Below are 15,946 nucleotides of genomic sequence, written 5' to 3' on the forward strand. Positions count from 1 at the left end.
GTTCACGTTCCATCTCAGAGAGAGGACTGGGTATTCAAAAGCATCCACTGAGAGTTCAAGTTCAGCTGCCACCTTTGCATACGCTGAATGGTGTAATCTTAGAACACTGACACGTGCAGCACACACCAGGGATGACTGGGGGTGGGTGTTACGGACCGCACTGTGTCTCCCAAAAAGATGTGCTGGAGTCCGCACCTCTATATGGAAACAGTGTCTTCATAGATGTTTTCAGTTGGGTTAAATGAGGCCATGCAGGAGTAGGGTGGGTCCTAATCCTATGTGACTGGAGTCCTTACTGAAAAGGAAAAGAGACACAGAGACAGGAGACAGAGGAAGAATGCCATGTGATGCTTCAACTGCAAGCCAAGGAAGGCCTGAAGTTACCAGAAGCTAGGAGAGAGGCACAGAATACATTCTCCCGCAGAGCCTCAGAGGGAGTAAACAAGGCCAACACCCTGATGATCTCGAATTCCAGTCTCCAGAACTGTGAGACAATGTATTTCCATTTTTTATAGCCACCCCACCGCACAGTATTTTGTTACAGCAGCCTTCAGAGACTAATACAGGGGTCGTTTACATAGTTGTCCTTTATCATGCCTTTGTTACAATATGGTTTGGGTGGGTTCAGATATATTTTTGTCTCAAAAAAACATGTGCTGCAACAAAGAAAAGTCCTAGACCAGATGGCTTTGCTGGGAAAGTCTACCAAAGATTTATAGAGGAAGTGAATGCAACATTACTTAAACCTTTCCAAAGGGTAGAAAAGGAGCAAACACTTCCGAACCATTCTATGAGGCTAGCCTCACCCTGATACAAATGCCAGGAAAGATACCACAAAAAGAGAAAAATACACACCAACACCTCTTGTGAATATAGATGCAAACATCCTCAAGAAAAACACCAAAAAACAGAATCCGAAAGCATATTAAAATGATTATAGACCATGATCAAGTGGGATTTGCTCCAAGAATACAAGGGTGGTTCAACATTAGAAAATCAACCAATGTAATACAACACAGTAACAGAACAAATAAACAGAACTGCACGGTCATCTCAGTAGATGCAGAAAAGGTATTGGACAAAATCCAACACCCTTTTATCACAAAAACACTCAACAAGGTAGGAACAGAAAGGAAATTTCTCAATATAATACAGAGAATTTATGAGAAACCCACACCCGACATCACACTCAACAGAGAAGGACAGAGAGCTCTGCCCTGAAGATCAGGAACTAGCCCAGGACGCTCACTCTCACCACTGTTACTCAGCTTTGAACTGGAAGTCCTGGCCGGCACAATTAAGCAAGAAACAGAAATAAAAGGTATCCAAATCAGGAAAGAGGATGTACAACTATCCCTTTTCATAGATGACATGATCCTATATATAGAAAACCCCAACGATTTCACAAGAAAGCTATCAGAGCTAATAAATGAACTCAGCAAAGTGGCAGGGTACAAGGCCAAGACACAAAAATCAGTCACATTTCTATGGGTCAGCAATGAGTGAGCTGAAAAGGAAATTAGGGAAAAATAATTCCATTTACAACAGCATCTAAAATAATAAAGCACCTAGGAATAAATTTAACTAGGAAGGTGAAAGACTTGTACATGGATAATTATAAAAAGTTACTAAAATAAATCAACCGTTTCAGCCAATGAATCAGCCATTTGCAGCTGAGTTCATTCTGACTGATGGCAGCCCATGTGTTGCAGAGTAACCGTGCTCCACTGGGTTTTCAAGGCTGTACAACATCACAAACCAAACCCGTTGCTGTCAACTCAATTCAGACTCGTAGCTACCCTATAGGACGGAGTAGAACTACCCCCATAGGGTTTCCAAGGAGCAGCTGGTGGATTCGAACTGCTGACCTTTTGTTTAGCAGCCAAGCTCTTAACCACTGTGCCACCAGGTCTCCTCAAAGCTGTAAAGGAGACCTAAATAAATGGGAGGACATTCCGTGTTCATGGAATGGAAAACTTAATATTGTTAAGATGTCAATACTATCCAAAAAAAAAAAAAAAAGAATCTATAAATTCCATACAATCCTATCAAATTTTCAACAGTCTTCTTTGCAGAAATGGAACAGCCAATCCTAAAATTTACATAGAAAGACAAGAGGCCCCAAATAGCCAAAGGAATCTTGAAAACGAAGAATAAAATAGGAGGCCTCACACTCCCTGATTTCAAAACACACTGTAGGGCTACAGTAATCGAAACAGCCTGGTACTGGTATAATGATAGACATATAGATCCATGGAATGTAATTGAGAGTCCAGAAACGAACTCATAAATCTACGGTTAGCTGATTTTTGACAAGGGTGCTAAGTCCATTCAAAGGGGGAAAGAAGAGTCTCCTTAATAAACGGTGCTGGGAAAACTGGATTTCCACATGCAAAAGAATGAAGCTGGATCCATACCTCACAGCATATACAAAAGATAAGTCAAAATGCATCAACACCCTAAATGTGAGAACTAAAACAATAAAACTCTTAGACGAAAACATGAAGGCGTTGCTTTGCGACCTAGTTTTTAACAATGGATTCTTCAATATGACAACGAAAGCATGAAAAGCAAAATACAATGTAGATAAATGAGATTTGATAAAAATTAAAAACTTTCATTCACCAAAGGACTTTATCAACTAAAGAGACAACCTACAGATTGGGAGGAAACGTTTGGGAACCATGTATCTGATAAAGGTTTAATATCCGGAGCATATACCAAACTCCTGCATCTTAACAACAAAAAGATAAACAATTCAATTTAAAAAATGGGCAAAGGACTTGAATAGACATTTCACCAAAGAGTATATACAAACGGCAACAAGGACTTGGAAAGATGCCCAACGTCATTAGTCATTAGGGAGACGCGAATCAAAACTACAATGAGAAAACCACCTCACCCCCACTTCAATGGCTATGATAAAAAAAAGCACGGCAACAACACAAAAATAAAAGGAAAATAACAGCAAGTTTTGTTGAAGATGGGGAGAAACTGGACCCCCATCCATCCCTGATGGGAATGCAAAAACAGAAAGCAACCGACGGTTCCTCAGAAAGCTGAGCAAAGAACCGCCATGACCACCACTGCAGCTGAGTCAACTCTGATTGTTCCACAGGGTTTTCAAAAGCTGATTTTTTGGAAGTAGACTGCCAGGCCTTTCTTCCGAGGCACCTCTGGGTGGACTCGAACCTTCAACCTTTCAGTTAGCAACTGAGTGCCTTCACCCATTTGCACCACCCAGGGTACAGAACTACCATGTTGTTGCTGTTAGGTGCCGTCGAGTTGGTTCCGACTCATAGCGACCCTACACGCAACAGAAGGAAACACTGCCCAGTCCTGAGCCATCCTCACAATCACTGTTATGCTTGAGCTCATTGTTGCAGCCACGTGTCAATCGACAGGGAACTGCCAGAAATTTAGGCTGGTTTCAGAAGAGGACGTGGAACCAGAGATATCATTGCATAGAACTACCATATAACTCAGCAAATCCACTCCTGGCATGTACCTAAAAGAAATTAAAGTAGGAATGCAAACAGAAAGCTGTACACCAATCATCACTGCAGTACTATTCACAATAGCCAAAAGGTGGAAATAACCTACATGTTCATCAACAGATGAATGGATACACAAAATGCGAGATATTTATAAAAATATAAAATATTACTCAGGCATAAATAGAAATAAAATCCTGACACATGCTATAATATAGACGAACCTTGAAAACATTATGCTGAGTGAAATAAGTCAGTCACAAAAGGACAAATATTCTATGATCCCACTCATAAGAAATACGCAAATGTAGAGAGACCAGAGTTATTAGTGGCTACCAGGGGTGGGACGGCATGGGAGGGGGGAGTCATTGCCTGGGGGCACTGAGTCTCTGTGAACGGCGGTGGGATAATGTGGATGAGGATAGTGGTGCCGGCTGCGCAACACAGTGAATGTAATCAATGTCGCTGAATTGTACATGTAAAAACTGCTGAACAGGCAAATGTTTTGTGATATTATTTTTACCGCAATAAAAAAAATGTGTCTTATAAATTAATCAATTCATGAATTAACAAACATTCCTTGAGACCCTAATATATACAAGGCACTCTGCAAAGTTTTGTGGGGAATACAAGAATAAATAAAAAAAGAAATAATTCAAGAGATTTTAAAAAGTTAAAACATTCACCCACAAGATGTCACCAGGTAAGGAAGGAAAACCTGGTGGTGCAGGGGTTAAGTGCTAGACTGCTCACCAAAAGGTCAGTGGTTCAAACCCACCAGCTGCTCCATAGGAGAAAGGTGTGGCAGTCTGTTTCCGTCAAGATTTACGGAAACCCTATGGGACAGTTCTACTCTGTCCTATAGGTTTGCTGTAAGTCTAAGATCAACTCAGTGGCACTAAACGACAATATAATATGCATCTGATAGAAAATAATACATACATGCATGTACAAACCCAAACCCATTGCTGGCAAGTCAATTCCGACTAGATGACGCTATAGGACAGAGTGGAACTGTCCCATCAGGTGTCCGAGGCTATAAATCTTTATGGAAGCAAACTGCCACATATTTCTCCCTCAGAGTGGCTGGCAGGTTTGAACAGCCGATCTTTCGATTAGCAGCTGCGTGCTTAATCGCTGAGCCACGAGGGCTCTCTATGCATGTATAATATACATTATATTATAAAAAAATATACAGTATGAAAAAATCTACATATACACACATAATATAGATGTTATGTTTGTAGATATAGATGCCAGCTCATTTAAAAATAACTTAGGTTTTCTTAAATTCCTAAATGGTTTTGGAAATATGCACTGACGGTGTAAAATCCATTGGATACGCGCTCACCAGAAGCGTGTACTCTGAGACGGCGATAAATCCATCAACCCACAGAAACACATTAGGCTACCATTACTGAATGTTTTGATCGAGGAATCAATAGATGAGTTCTGATCAAAACGGGGAAATTGTGGAACAGAATTTCAAATCTCAGAGAATCTAGACTACTAGAACGGTTGAGGCTGGAAGAACCCCGAATCTATCACTCTGAGATAAATCTTCAAACATGAACCAAAAATATCCCCTAAGTCATCTTTAAATTAAACAACTGTTGAGCTAAATTAGAAAAGAAAGTTTGCCATGAGCGTTGTGCTCTTTTAAAGAATTATCTATATGGGATCAAATTGCCCAGAGTAACTCTAAAGCAGAGAGAAGCTTAGGGGTTAATGAGTCTAAGGCAATGGCGGTGAAGCCATCTGGGAGGAGGCGGTGCCAATGGTGACCCAGCGAGAAGGTACCCAGTGCTACCGAGCTGTACACACAGAAACCGATGAAACGGTGTATGTTCTGCTGTACACCTTCACCAAAATTAAAAAGTTGATATATTACGAGTAAAGAAGCAGTGACTGAAAAAGGAGTCAAGGTAGTCCCCAGACCACAGAAGTGGTCTCTCCAGCTGAAACACGAGGGTCAGCACATTTCTAAGGGATCTCAAATCACAGACATACTATGCGTATCGTGCGAGTCCCATCACGATGCCCTGGTGGTGCAGTGGTTAAGAGCTGGGCTGCTAAACAAAAGGTCAGTAGTTCGAATCCACCAGCCACTCCTTGGAAACCCTATGAGGCAGTTCTACTCCGTCCTATAGGGTCACTATGAGTTGGAACCGACTCAAAGGCAACGGGTTGGGGGGGGGCGGTTTATTGTGATGCAGCATTGTTTCCAAACACATAAAGCCATAAATCTTATCATTTAGCTTGAATGCTTGTTTCTCCGGAAAAAGATAATCTCTTGAGAGGAAAAAAGTTCCCAGTGCATCCTCCACCTTATAAAGCACAGAAGAAAGGGGCAAATTAATGACTAATAGGGATTTTACTCCTGGAAACAGAAAGCTATCGTTTGTAAATATCTAATAGTTCCATTAGAGAGAGTGCAGAGGAATAATTAACAAACCAAACCTCCCAAACCTTTAATAAACAAAAAGCTTCTCCTCTACTGCAGCATCTCCCACTTAGAAACGAGCTTTCCCTGCCTTCATCAAACAGAAAGCGCAAGAGTCAACATCGAAGATGCATGCAATTAACCCCGGGTCGTGGAAGTTTCCTCTCATTAATTTTTCGGAACTCTTGTAACAATCTTACTGAAAACGTTATGCTGGGATGATGTAAGCACAGTATCACTTTGATAAAGGAAACGCAGTGCCATGGAATTTGGGCCCACTTAACGCTGGTTAACAAACGGTGCCCAGATTTTAATTCATAAACAAAAAGAAAAAAAAATTAATTTTTAGATGTCAGAGAAGGCTAAGCCAAAAGCAGAGAAGAAACTGCTGGAGGTCTAGTTGAGTGTTAAAAAGCAAACAAGTAAGAGTGTTTGCATTAATTTTTAGAAGAAATCAAGCATAAATCCCACGGCCACTGTGATATCACGTGTGATGGTGTTAACTCTAGGCCAGATACACAACAGCTACTTTTACGGATTGGTAACTTTACAGCACAGGTAGTAAAACCAAGAAGCAGCCTCGGTGGTGCTGTGATCAAAGTGCTCATGGAAAAATCAGCAGTTCCAGCCCAGCAGCTGCTCTACGGGAGAAAGGCCCGGCAGTCCGCTCCTGTAAAGATTACAGCCTAGGGAACCCCACGGGGCAGCTCTGCTCTGTTATACGGGGTCGCTATGAGTCAGAGTCGACTCGATGGCACCCAACAACAACACTAAAACCAAATCCTTTAGCTGGAAGTTCAGCGCACACAAAAATTCCATCACTTCATGGCTTGTTGTTACAAAGACTCAGGTCCAAAAAAGGCCCAAATCTCACCTCTGAGATACTACAGTACCCAAACAGAAAACCTAACAGACGTTACTCCAGTATCTGAGCAGTGGCATTACAAGCAAATCCCTGCAATATGTCCAACTGCTTCTCCCACCCCCACCCATGGAAGCCCTCAGGAGAATCTTGCATGTCTCAGCATTTCACCCGTCACCCACTGCACCCCCGTCACCAGCCGTTCACACCTACCAAGCCCTTTGATGAAGCTGATCACACAGGATCGTCTCCAGCAAGCTGCTGTAATCTCCATGAGCCTGAAAAAGAACCCAAGCTCAGAGTCTGGAACTGCTGCAACCTATGTCCCAAGGCCAAAAAACCTAAGGACAGGTTCCATGGCCCTGGCACTCGCCGCCCTAAGTGTTTCAGCCACACAGTGTAAGACCTACAGTAGAAGACAAACTACAACAGGAAGTAGAAGGCAAACTAAATCCAGGGCCGACTGTTCATACCAACGGGACAATTTTTAGCTGCACAGTAAGACAAGTCACAGAGCGCCCATCAGTCTATTTTTATCCGCAAGAACATACTATGCTGACAGACTGGTGAAGCTGCTCAAAGCCATCCAGGAACACGAGCCCGACCCACAGGGACTGTCAGGAACTGTGCGCCCCAAAGACGCACTTTGCCCAAAGTTCTAACAGCCCAGGCTGCTGGGTTCCTGTGCCTGAAGAGACACACAAGCAGCAAGGATACCACAGGCTGGGCGATGGGCTTGCGTTGGGCGCCAGGGACTGTGGGCCGCAAGTACAAACGGTTTTCAACAGCTTCAATGCTCACAGACGAAACCAACGGCAGAAAATCCCTGCTGGAAGCCAAGAATCAGGAAGAAGGTGTACACCCGAAGGAAAGCGAAACACTGAACATCTGTTGACAACTTGTAAAGTGAATGCCCTTAAATACAGAATTACGTTACCTTAAAAGACACAGCACAAACTGACTGGTTAAAATCCCATTTAACCGACCGAGAAGGGGCCAGGGAGTAGCCAACGTTAAGCACTTTATCCTTCAAGATAAAACCCTTTAGGCCAAGGGGAGGTTGAGAAGGAAAATTCAAAGTTACTTTAAACAAAATAAAAGGGTAACTAATTGATCCTGCAGTGAGCATTACTTCCAACAGAAGAATTTTCTGAGGGTCAGTGAAAACCCTTCTTCACTAATAACTTTCATGAAGAGCACGGAACACAAGTGATTTTCTCATCTGTTTGTCTTTAGTGACATTGACTGGGACCACAGAGCTGTGTGGTATGGAGCACTGTACTGACTGAATGGAAACGTTTAACAGGAAGGAAAACACGTCCCAAACACTAAAACGGACGCTTGAAGTGATTTTGGCACACTACTACCAGCAAAGATGCCCCTGGTACCACTGCGGGTCGCACATTGGGGCGTTTATGACGCCATTTTAAGGGTTGATGAGGTAGCGATGTGGCAATTTGTTCCGATTTTTTCTAAAAGAACCAGAGTCATTATGATGCAACAGTGTGTCTGTATTTCCAGTGAAAGGGTTCTTCTTCAGTCTTCCTCTTTCTGTACCTAAAATGACGTCTGGGTTCCACTGACAACCTGCATGTTGTCGATTTCAAGCCCCTTGCGCTGTTATTAGACCAACTTTCCAATGATGTGACTGCCATTCAATTAAAAAAAAAAAAAGCATTACTTCCAACAGCCTCTTAAAAAAATTTTTTTTCTATCATTTTATTTTTTTCACACTTTTTATATCAATTACCAAATGATACTTAGAGGAAGTGTACCAAAAAAGCAAGGAGACAAAAAACAAACCCACTGACATAGAGTTGATTCCTACTCATAGCGACCGATAGAGTAGAACTGCCCCATAGGGTTTCCAAGGAGTGGATGGTGGATTTGAACTGCCTGCCGACCTTTTGGTTAGCAGTTGTAGCTCTTAACCACTTTGCCACCTACAGTGCCGTACCTGATTCAGGTAACATGCTAGGCACTTTCCACACACTATTTCATTCGGTCCTCATAGCAACCTTACAGGGTAGCACTGCGATCTCCATTTTACAGTTGATGAAAAGGAATAAAAATAACGTGGAATCACTTGCCTGAGGTCATTCAAATACAAGTCTGCCTGACTCCAGATTCCCAGCATTTGCTCATTTTTATTCTAATACATTCCCTAATATGAAAAGGGACTTCTAAGCAATGGTAGGTAACCTAACAGTATTTATCCTTGCGTATATTTAAGAGGTGCCCCAAAATAATCTACTTTTTTTAACCTAGAAATATTACATATCCAAAACCCAGCTGAATTCCAGAGAGTGACACCCTTCATGATCCTGGTGGCCCTCCATGGTAGCCTGTCCCTTACTGGTCTTAGGATCACCCTAAGGGCAGGAACCACATTGTTTTCTTCTTTGGTTCCCCAGGGCTTAATAAAAGTTGAATTAATGAACAATAAGAGGTCTGTTAACCCTGGTGCCATAGTGGTTAAGACCTATAGCTGCTAACCAAAATGCAGGCAGTTCGAACCCACCAGGCGCTCCCTGGAAACTCTATGGGGCAGTTCTACTCTGTCCTATAAGGTCGTTATGAGTCGGAATTGACTCGGTGGTAATGTTTTTTTTTTTTAATGGTCGAAGGAGTCCCAGGTTGTGCAAACAGTTAAGGCACTTGGCTGTTAACCAGAAGGTTGGAGGTTCCAGCTCATCCACAGGCGTCTCAGAAGAAAATCCCAGCGATCTACTTCTGAAAAACGAGCAGTCGAAAACCTTAGGGAGCACAGTTCTACTCTGACACACATGGGGTTGCCGTAAATCGGGGTCGGCTCCATGGACACTGGTTTACTGGTATGGTCAAAACAGATGTCGCGCAGTTTAAAGTCTTTCTTGCCGAGAGTCCTCACGTCACTAAAGCCATACCCACTCAGAGCCTCCTTTCTCCACATTACACATAATTCTAACAATCTTGGTTCCCCTTCACCTCCCAGTTCATGTTAGATTAAAAGGAATAAATCACAGATGGGTAAAGGCTCCTAAAGACAGTAGGAATAAGTGACAGTTGTTAGCCGATGGCTAATAATGACAGAAAGTATCAGAAAACAACAATGATGACAACAAAAAGCAGACATAAAACTTACAAAGAAAAACACCCCAAGGACATTTTAGTAGAAAAACAGATACTTCTCGCACTGCAAGATCCCCAAAGGTATCCATATATTATGTTGTTGTTGTTGGGTACCCTGGAGATAATTTAGACTCACAGCGACTCCATGTGACACAGTAGAACTGTCCATAGGATTTTCTAGGCTGTAATCTTGATGGGAGCAGATCACCAGGGTTTTCTTCCATGAAGCTGCTGTGGGTTCGGACCACCAACCTTTTGGTTAGCAGCTGAATGCTTACATTACAGAATCACTCTTAACTAATACATTTACTGATCTGAATTCAGTTAGACATGGCTAAAGTATGATAGCACCCTATCTCATAAATACACAAAAAGAACAGTAAAATATAGTTTAGAGAGGATTTTATCCAAAATTATTAAAATGAAAATGTTTTGACACTTTAAGGGATAAGCTTCATGGTTGGGAGAAATTTACTCATAGATCACTTGCTTCCTGATAGTGCTAAGTAAATGTTATGTATTTCTAACTATATTAATGCGATCTAAATTTGATAAGTAAAATAAACTGGATTGATGGCATGTTTAATTGCTAGTTCCACACTGGTGTTGTTGGGTGCCATCAAGTCAATTCCAGCTCATAGCAAGCCCATGTGATGGAGTACAATTGCCCCATAGGGTTTCCTAGGACGTAATCTTTATGGGAGCAGATCACCAGGTCTTTTCCCCACAGAGCTATTGGGTGGATTTGAACAGCCAACCTCTCAGCTTGCAGCTGAGTGCTTAACTGTTGCGCCACTAGGGCTCCTTTGCTAGTTCCATAATAACCTTCAAATCTGATTGAATGAATGGTTTTAAAACTGATGCTTTTTTTTTCTTTTATAGTTAATCTAATATTCATAAAAAATTTCCTTTCTGCTTTTGTGTGTCCTGGGGCATAAATGCAAATATTATTAGGGGCACATTAAAGACCAAACCTCTACAGGATTAAAAGTTGCAAAATACATTTAATTTACCTCCTTAATTTCAGAAAGGACTGCTCTGGGCCACTGGCTGACAGATAGCTATGCTGTTAGCAAGAAGGTTGGAGGATCAGACTGCTACTGTCATGTGTAACCTACTAGATTCTACAGGGAGCCCTGGAGGCGCAATGGTGAAGCAATCAGCTGCTAACAGAAAAGTCGGTGGTTTGAACCCACCTGTGGCTCCATGGGAGAAAGGCCTGGCAATCTGCTCCCATAAAGACGACAGCCTAGGAAGCCCTATGGGACAATTTTACTCTGTTACATGGGGTTGCCATGAGTCGGAATTGACTCAACGGCATCTAACAACAATAGCAACTAGATTCTATTTACCTAACTTAATATACAGTCAACCTGCTTTATTATACTATGGGAAGCAAAAAAATATCTTTTAGACACCGAAAACTTTTTTTTTTTTTACTGTGTCCGGCTTGAAGGAAAAGTTGACATGTAATGAGATGATCAGATTGTAATACTGTTTCCTTCAAGTGATAAGAAATGTAAGCTGATGACCCTTTTTTTTTCCTTCCCCATCACTGGTCTTATGAATCTAACACTTCTTACTTTGGTTTCAGAACAGTTTGTGATACATTTAATGAAATAGTTCAAAAATAAAATGGCTACATTTTACTTCTATAATCAGATACGTATTAGTCTTTCTAGAAACTTAGTCAATACAAGTGTTAACATAATATTTACTTGTATAATCAAATACTAGCCTTCCTAGAAATTTAGTCAACACAAGTGTTAAAATATCAACACAGAAATATGTCGGGAGCAACAGATGTCAATGCCAAATAAGGATTATTACTTCTCACTGTTTTCCATGACATCACACGTTGTTGTTGTTGTTAGTTGCCATCCAGTCGATTCCGACTTATGGCGAGACCCCATGTGTGCAGAGTAGAACTGCTCCAGGGGGTTTTCAAGGCTGTGGCCTTTTGGAAGCAGATTGCCAGGTCTGTCTCCGGAGGCACCTCTGCGTGGGTTCAAACCCCCAAACTGTCAGCTGATATAACATTGTCCAGAATATACTGATTCACTTGTATTAACAAAACTTTCAGAGACGGGGAGCCTCTGAGGCTGTCTTCAAGGAGGAAACACATTAAGTACAACACAAGCAAACATCACCTGCAGCCTTGCCTCTTCCCTGTGGAACACATCACAAGGGCAGAGAAACCATAAAAGACAATGTGTGTCATTGTGTTTGCAAGAACTTGGCTATCAAACAGGCTTCTTGTGGAAGGAGGCACTGCCAAGCATATCATTACCTAAAGACATATGCAGCAAACAAATGCAACCTGCAAATGTTGACTGGGAGAGCCTCTAGGAAAATACTGGTTTGTTCTGGCACAGGCTGTGTTTGGAAACCAGTCACCGAAAAGGCCGTGCTCTACCTGCCAGCTGCACCATGTGCTGAACCTTTAGAGAGGCTCACTTTCTGTTGCCATCGAGCCGATTCCAACCCATAGTGACCCCATGTGACAGAGAACTGCCCCATAGGGTTTCCTAGCCTGTAATCTTTAAGGAAGCAGATTGTCAGGTCTTTCTCCCAAGGAGCCACTGGGTGGGTTCGAACCCTGGACCTTTCGGTTAGCAGCTGAGCACTTAACCATTTTGCCATCAGGACTTCAGTACAGTAGGTACTAGGTACATACAGCTATTCAGCTCTTGACATGTGGCCAGTGCACCTGAGGAAGTAAATTTTTATCTTAAATTTGATACATTTAAATTCAAATTTAAAAACTGATATTTGATTCAGTTACTGGGAAATTTTAAGCATACCTGGAACAACCTGCATTTGTGAAGCTACTTTTTGACTGTAAAGTTTATACAATCTTAATACAGAGCATGTATTTTTGATGAAAATTTGGTGTCCAAATCTAAATGTGCTGATTGCAAAATACACACTAGGTTTTCAAGAATTAAACCAGAAAAGAATATAAAATACTTTGTTAATTTTTTTATGTGGATTATACATTGAAACCATATTTAAGATATATTGGATTAGGTAAAATATGCTATTAAAATTAATTTTCCATGTTTTTTTAACTGCTTAATATGACTAACAACAACAGGAAATGTAAAATTAAATATGCATCTTGCATTATATTTCCATTGGCGATGCCGTTCTCTAGACTACTTATCAAGGAGTCTGCTGGTACAAGTGCTCTCAGTTGCTAGCCGGAAGGCCAAAGGTTCAAACCCACCTAGTGGGTCCAAGGGATAAAAGACTCGGCGGCCTAGGAAACCCCATGGGGCAGTTCCACTCTGTCACACGGGGTTGCTGTGTGTTGGAATTGACTCCACGGCACTCAGCAACAACAACAGATTGTTTATGTGTTTATAAAACTTAGACATATGTGGGGAACAAGTTTTGCAGAGCAGTGTAGAAAAGCCACAGTGTTGCATATATGAACTAGTGAATACACGCAAACATGTACACACCAACAAGTGATGGAAAATACTGATTTATTGAGTCAGTAAGCAAACAGGTATTAATCACTTCAGAAACTATCACCTGGGTGAGACTGGAGGTGGTTATCCCTATCCCTACCAGCTGAGAAAACGAAATATCTTGTTCAAGGTCACTCAGCCAAGCAATGCCAGACCAAAGGGCACAAGCACAGGCTTTCTGGCTCCAGAGTTTGTACTCTTCGCACTAAGCCAGACTGCCAGAGTGGAAGAGCAGAAACACCGTAACAGGTATTTCTGATATTAAATGCTTCCACATGGCACCCAATTCTGTATAAAACCACAAGTATAACGTTTTTTTTTTTAGGGAACAGGTTTTTTAGTCTTCATACTCAGTAAGCACTGTCTAACTATACCATCCAGACTACAGTTGATCACAGGAGCCCTGGTGGCGCAACGGTTAAGTGCTTGGCTGCAGACTGAAAGTTTGGCCATTTGAACCCACCCAGTGACTCCGCAGGAGAAAGAACTTGCCATCTGCTAGCATAAACATGACAGCCTAGAAAGCCCCACGGGGCAGTTCTACTCTGTCACATGGGGTCAATTTGAGTCAAGATGGACCTGACGGCACCTAACAACAGCAAATGATCACACACTGATCTGCGGCAGCTCCGGTATGGCCATCTTCATGGTTACTGGGTGTCTCACTGAATTCCCACCTTGCCTGCTTCTGTGTGGGAACCCCTCACCCTCCTTTGCAATCTACCCAGGTTTCTACGGGAGTGGTTGCCCAGAGTGGGTCTCAATGAATATTCCGTGGATTTGTTTAAATCTTGAATTTTTTTAAACCACATTCACGTGAGAAGAAAGGCTCATTAAAAATGTACTGAAAGGTGGTGAATTTGTAATACACACTTATGAAGCCCTGGTGGCACAAGAGTTAAGAGCTCGGCTGCTAACCAAAAGGTTGGCGGTTCGAACCCACCCAAAGTCTCTGAGGGAGAAAAGACCCAGCAATCTGCTCCTGTAAAGATTACAGCCTAGGAAACCCTATGGGCCAGGTCTACTCTGTCCTGTAGGGCAGCCACGAGTCGGAATCGACTTGATGTCACCCAACAATACACACCTGCATTAGCAAAACCAGCGTGGGTAACCACTATTAGCACTTCCGCCATCACTCCAGCAGAACTGCCGACCTCATGTGCACAGAGTTTACCGGTCTTTCAGAGTTAATACCCACCTGAAAACTCAAGAGTAATTCAACGCTGGGAAAAGCAGGCTCAGTATTGAAGCAGAAGGCTCAACTGGCAAATGTGCATATATCCTTTTGTTGGCTTCTTTTTCCTCCTAGTTGGTAGTTCTTTAATTACCTTCCATCAGCTCTTGCCAGTCCTTTCACCATGCCCTTCCTCTGCTTCTTCTACTTCCAACTACACAATTTCTGCTCAACATGCCTTTCCCCCAATCCTGCCAACCCATCTCATTCAAAGACCTTATAAAAATCCCACTTGTACCACAAAGCCTCCCCCAACCAAATAAAAGGGAAACGGTCGTATTCCTCACCCATCTACGCCCTGGGATGAAAAGAATTCTGAGTTCTTCAATCACAAGGGGGGGGGGAGTAACTAAATAGGCATGTATATAACCAGAGTTTTATCACTGCATAAGCAATCTGTTTTGAATTGTTATCTTCTCTTGATTGTGTTAGTACAGGTCCATCTACCTGAAAACTTCGCGTTATTAGGTTAAATTGTCATCCTGAAATTGTGTATGTGGCAGATATGTAATTGAAAATAAATGTTAAGTTCCTTTATTTTGCAATATTCATTCAGAGCATCGGGAGTTCACGAGACAGTACAGGTGTGAGGCTTACAATCTGCTGCTTTATCATGATCAGTTAAGTACATCTTAGGTTGTGATGCAGTAGTTGGTGATGTAGTAGTTGGTGATGTAGTAGTTAAGCGCTCAGCTAACTGAAAGGTCAGCAGTTCAAACCCACCCAGAGGATCCATGGGAGAAAGACCTGGCGTTGTGCTTCCATAAAGATTACAGCCTAGAAAACCCTATGGGGCAGTTCTACTCTGTCACATGGGGTTGCTATGAGTAGGAATCTACTCCACGGCACACAACAACGACCCCCCCGCCAAAAGCACATAGCACATACTCTGGCCCCATTGCTGCCACCCCCCCCCCACACACAAAAGACCTGCCCCTTATGAGTGCTCCATCCTCCTTATTCGAAGGAGACTCAGGAGCTTTGGGACCACAAGTCAACAGGTGCTTGGCGGTTGAAATTAACTGGTTGAAAAAAAAAGAGCCGGTTTTTCAATAGGAGCCCTGGGGGCTCAATGCTTAAATGCTCAGCTGCTAACTGAAAAGCTGGTAATTCTAACTTGCCTAGCGGCTCTGTGGGAGAAAGACCTGGTGATCTGCTCCTGCAAAGACTACTGCCTAGGAAACCCTACAGAGCAGTTCTACTGTGTCACACGGGAATGTGTTAGAATCCACTCGACAGGACCCAACAACAACTTATGTGACGATCAGCCAATGCCATTACTTATTAATTGTCACCAGAACACTCTGTAGCATTCTGCAGTAGCTA

General features: G+C 42.3%; 1 protein-coding gene across 9 annotated transcripts in view; it reads right to left on the reverse strand.

Annotated features, from left to right (window-relative positions):
* Nucleotides 1-15,946, reverse strand: part of FRY (FRY microtubule binding protein) — a 401,382-nt gene that overhangs the window by 279,091 nt on the left and 106,345 nt on the right. Inside the window, exons 1-2 of one of the 9 annotated variants that reach the window (XM_064269934.1) lie at nucleotides 10,047-10,072; nucleotides 7,013-7,077 (exon numbers count right to left, since the gene is read on the reverse strand). The exons of the other annotated variants lie outside the window; for them this stretch is intronic. Coding sequence (XP_064126004.1) covers nucleotides 7,013-7,077; nucleotides 10,047-10,057 — 76 coding nt within the window. The 5' untranslated portion in view covers nucleotides 10,058-10,072. Of the gene's footprint in view, nucleotides 1-7,012; nucleotides 7,078-10,046; nucleotides 10,073-15,946 lie in introns of those variants that run through there. 9 annotated transcript variants of the gene reach the window in all.

This window comes from Loxodonta africana, chromosome 17 (assembly GCF_030014295.1).
Source record: "Loxodonta africana isolate mLoxAfr1 chromosome 17, mLoxAfr1.hap2, whole genome shotgun sequence".
Classification (NCBI taxonomy): Eukaryota; Metazoa; Chordata; class Mammalia; order Proboscidea; family Elephantidae; genus Loxodonta; species Loxodonta africana.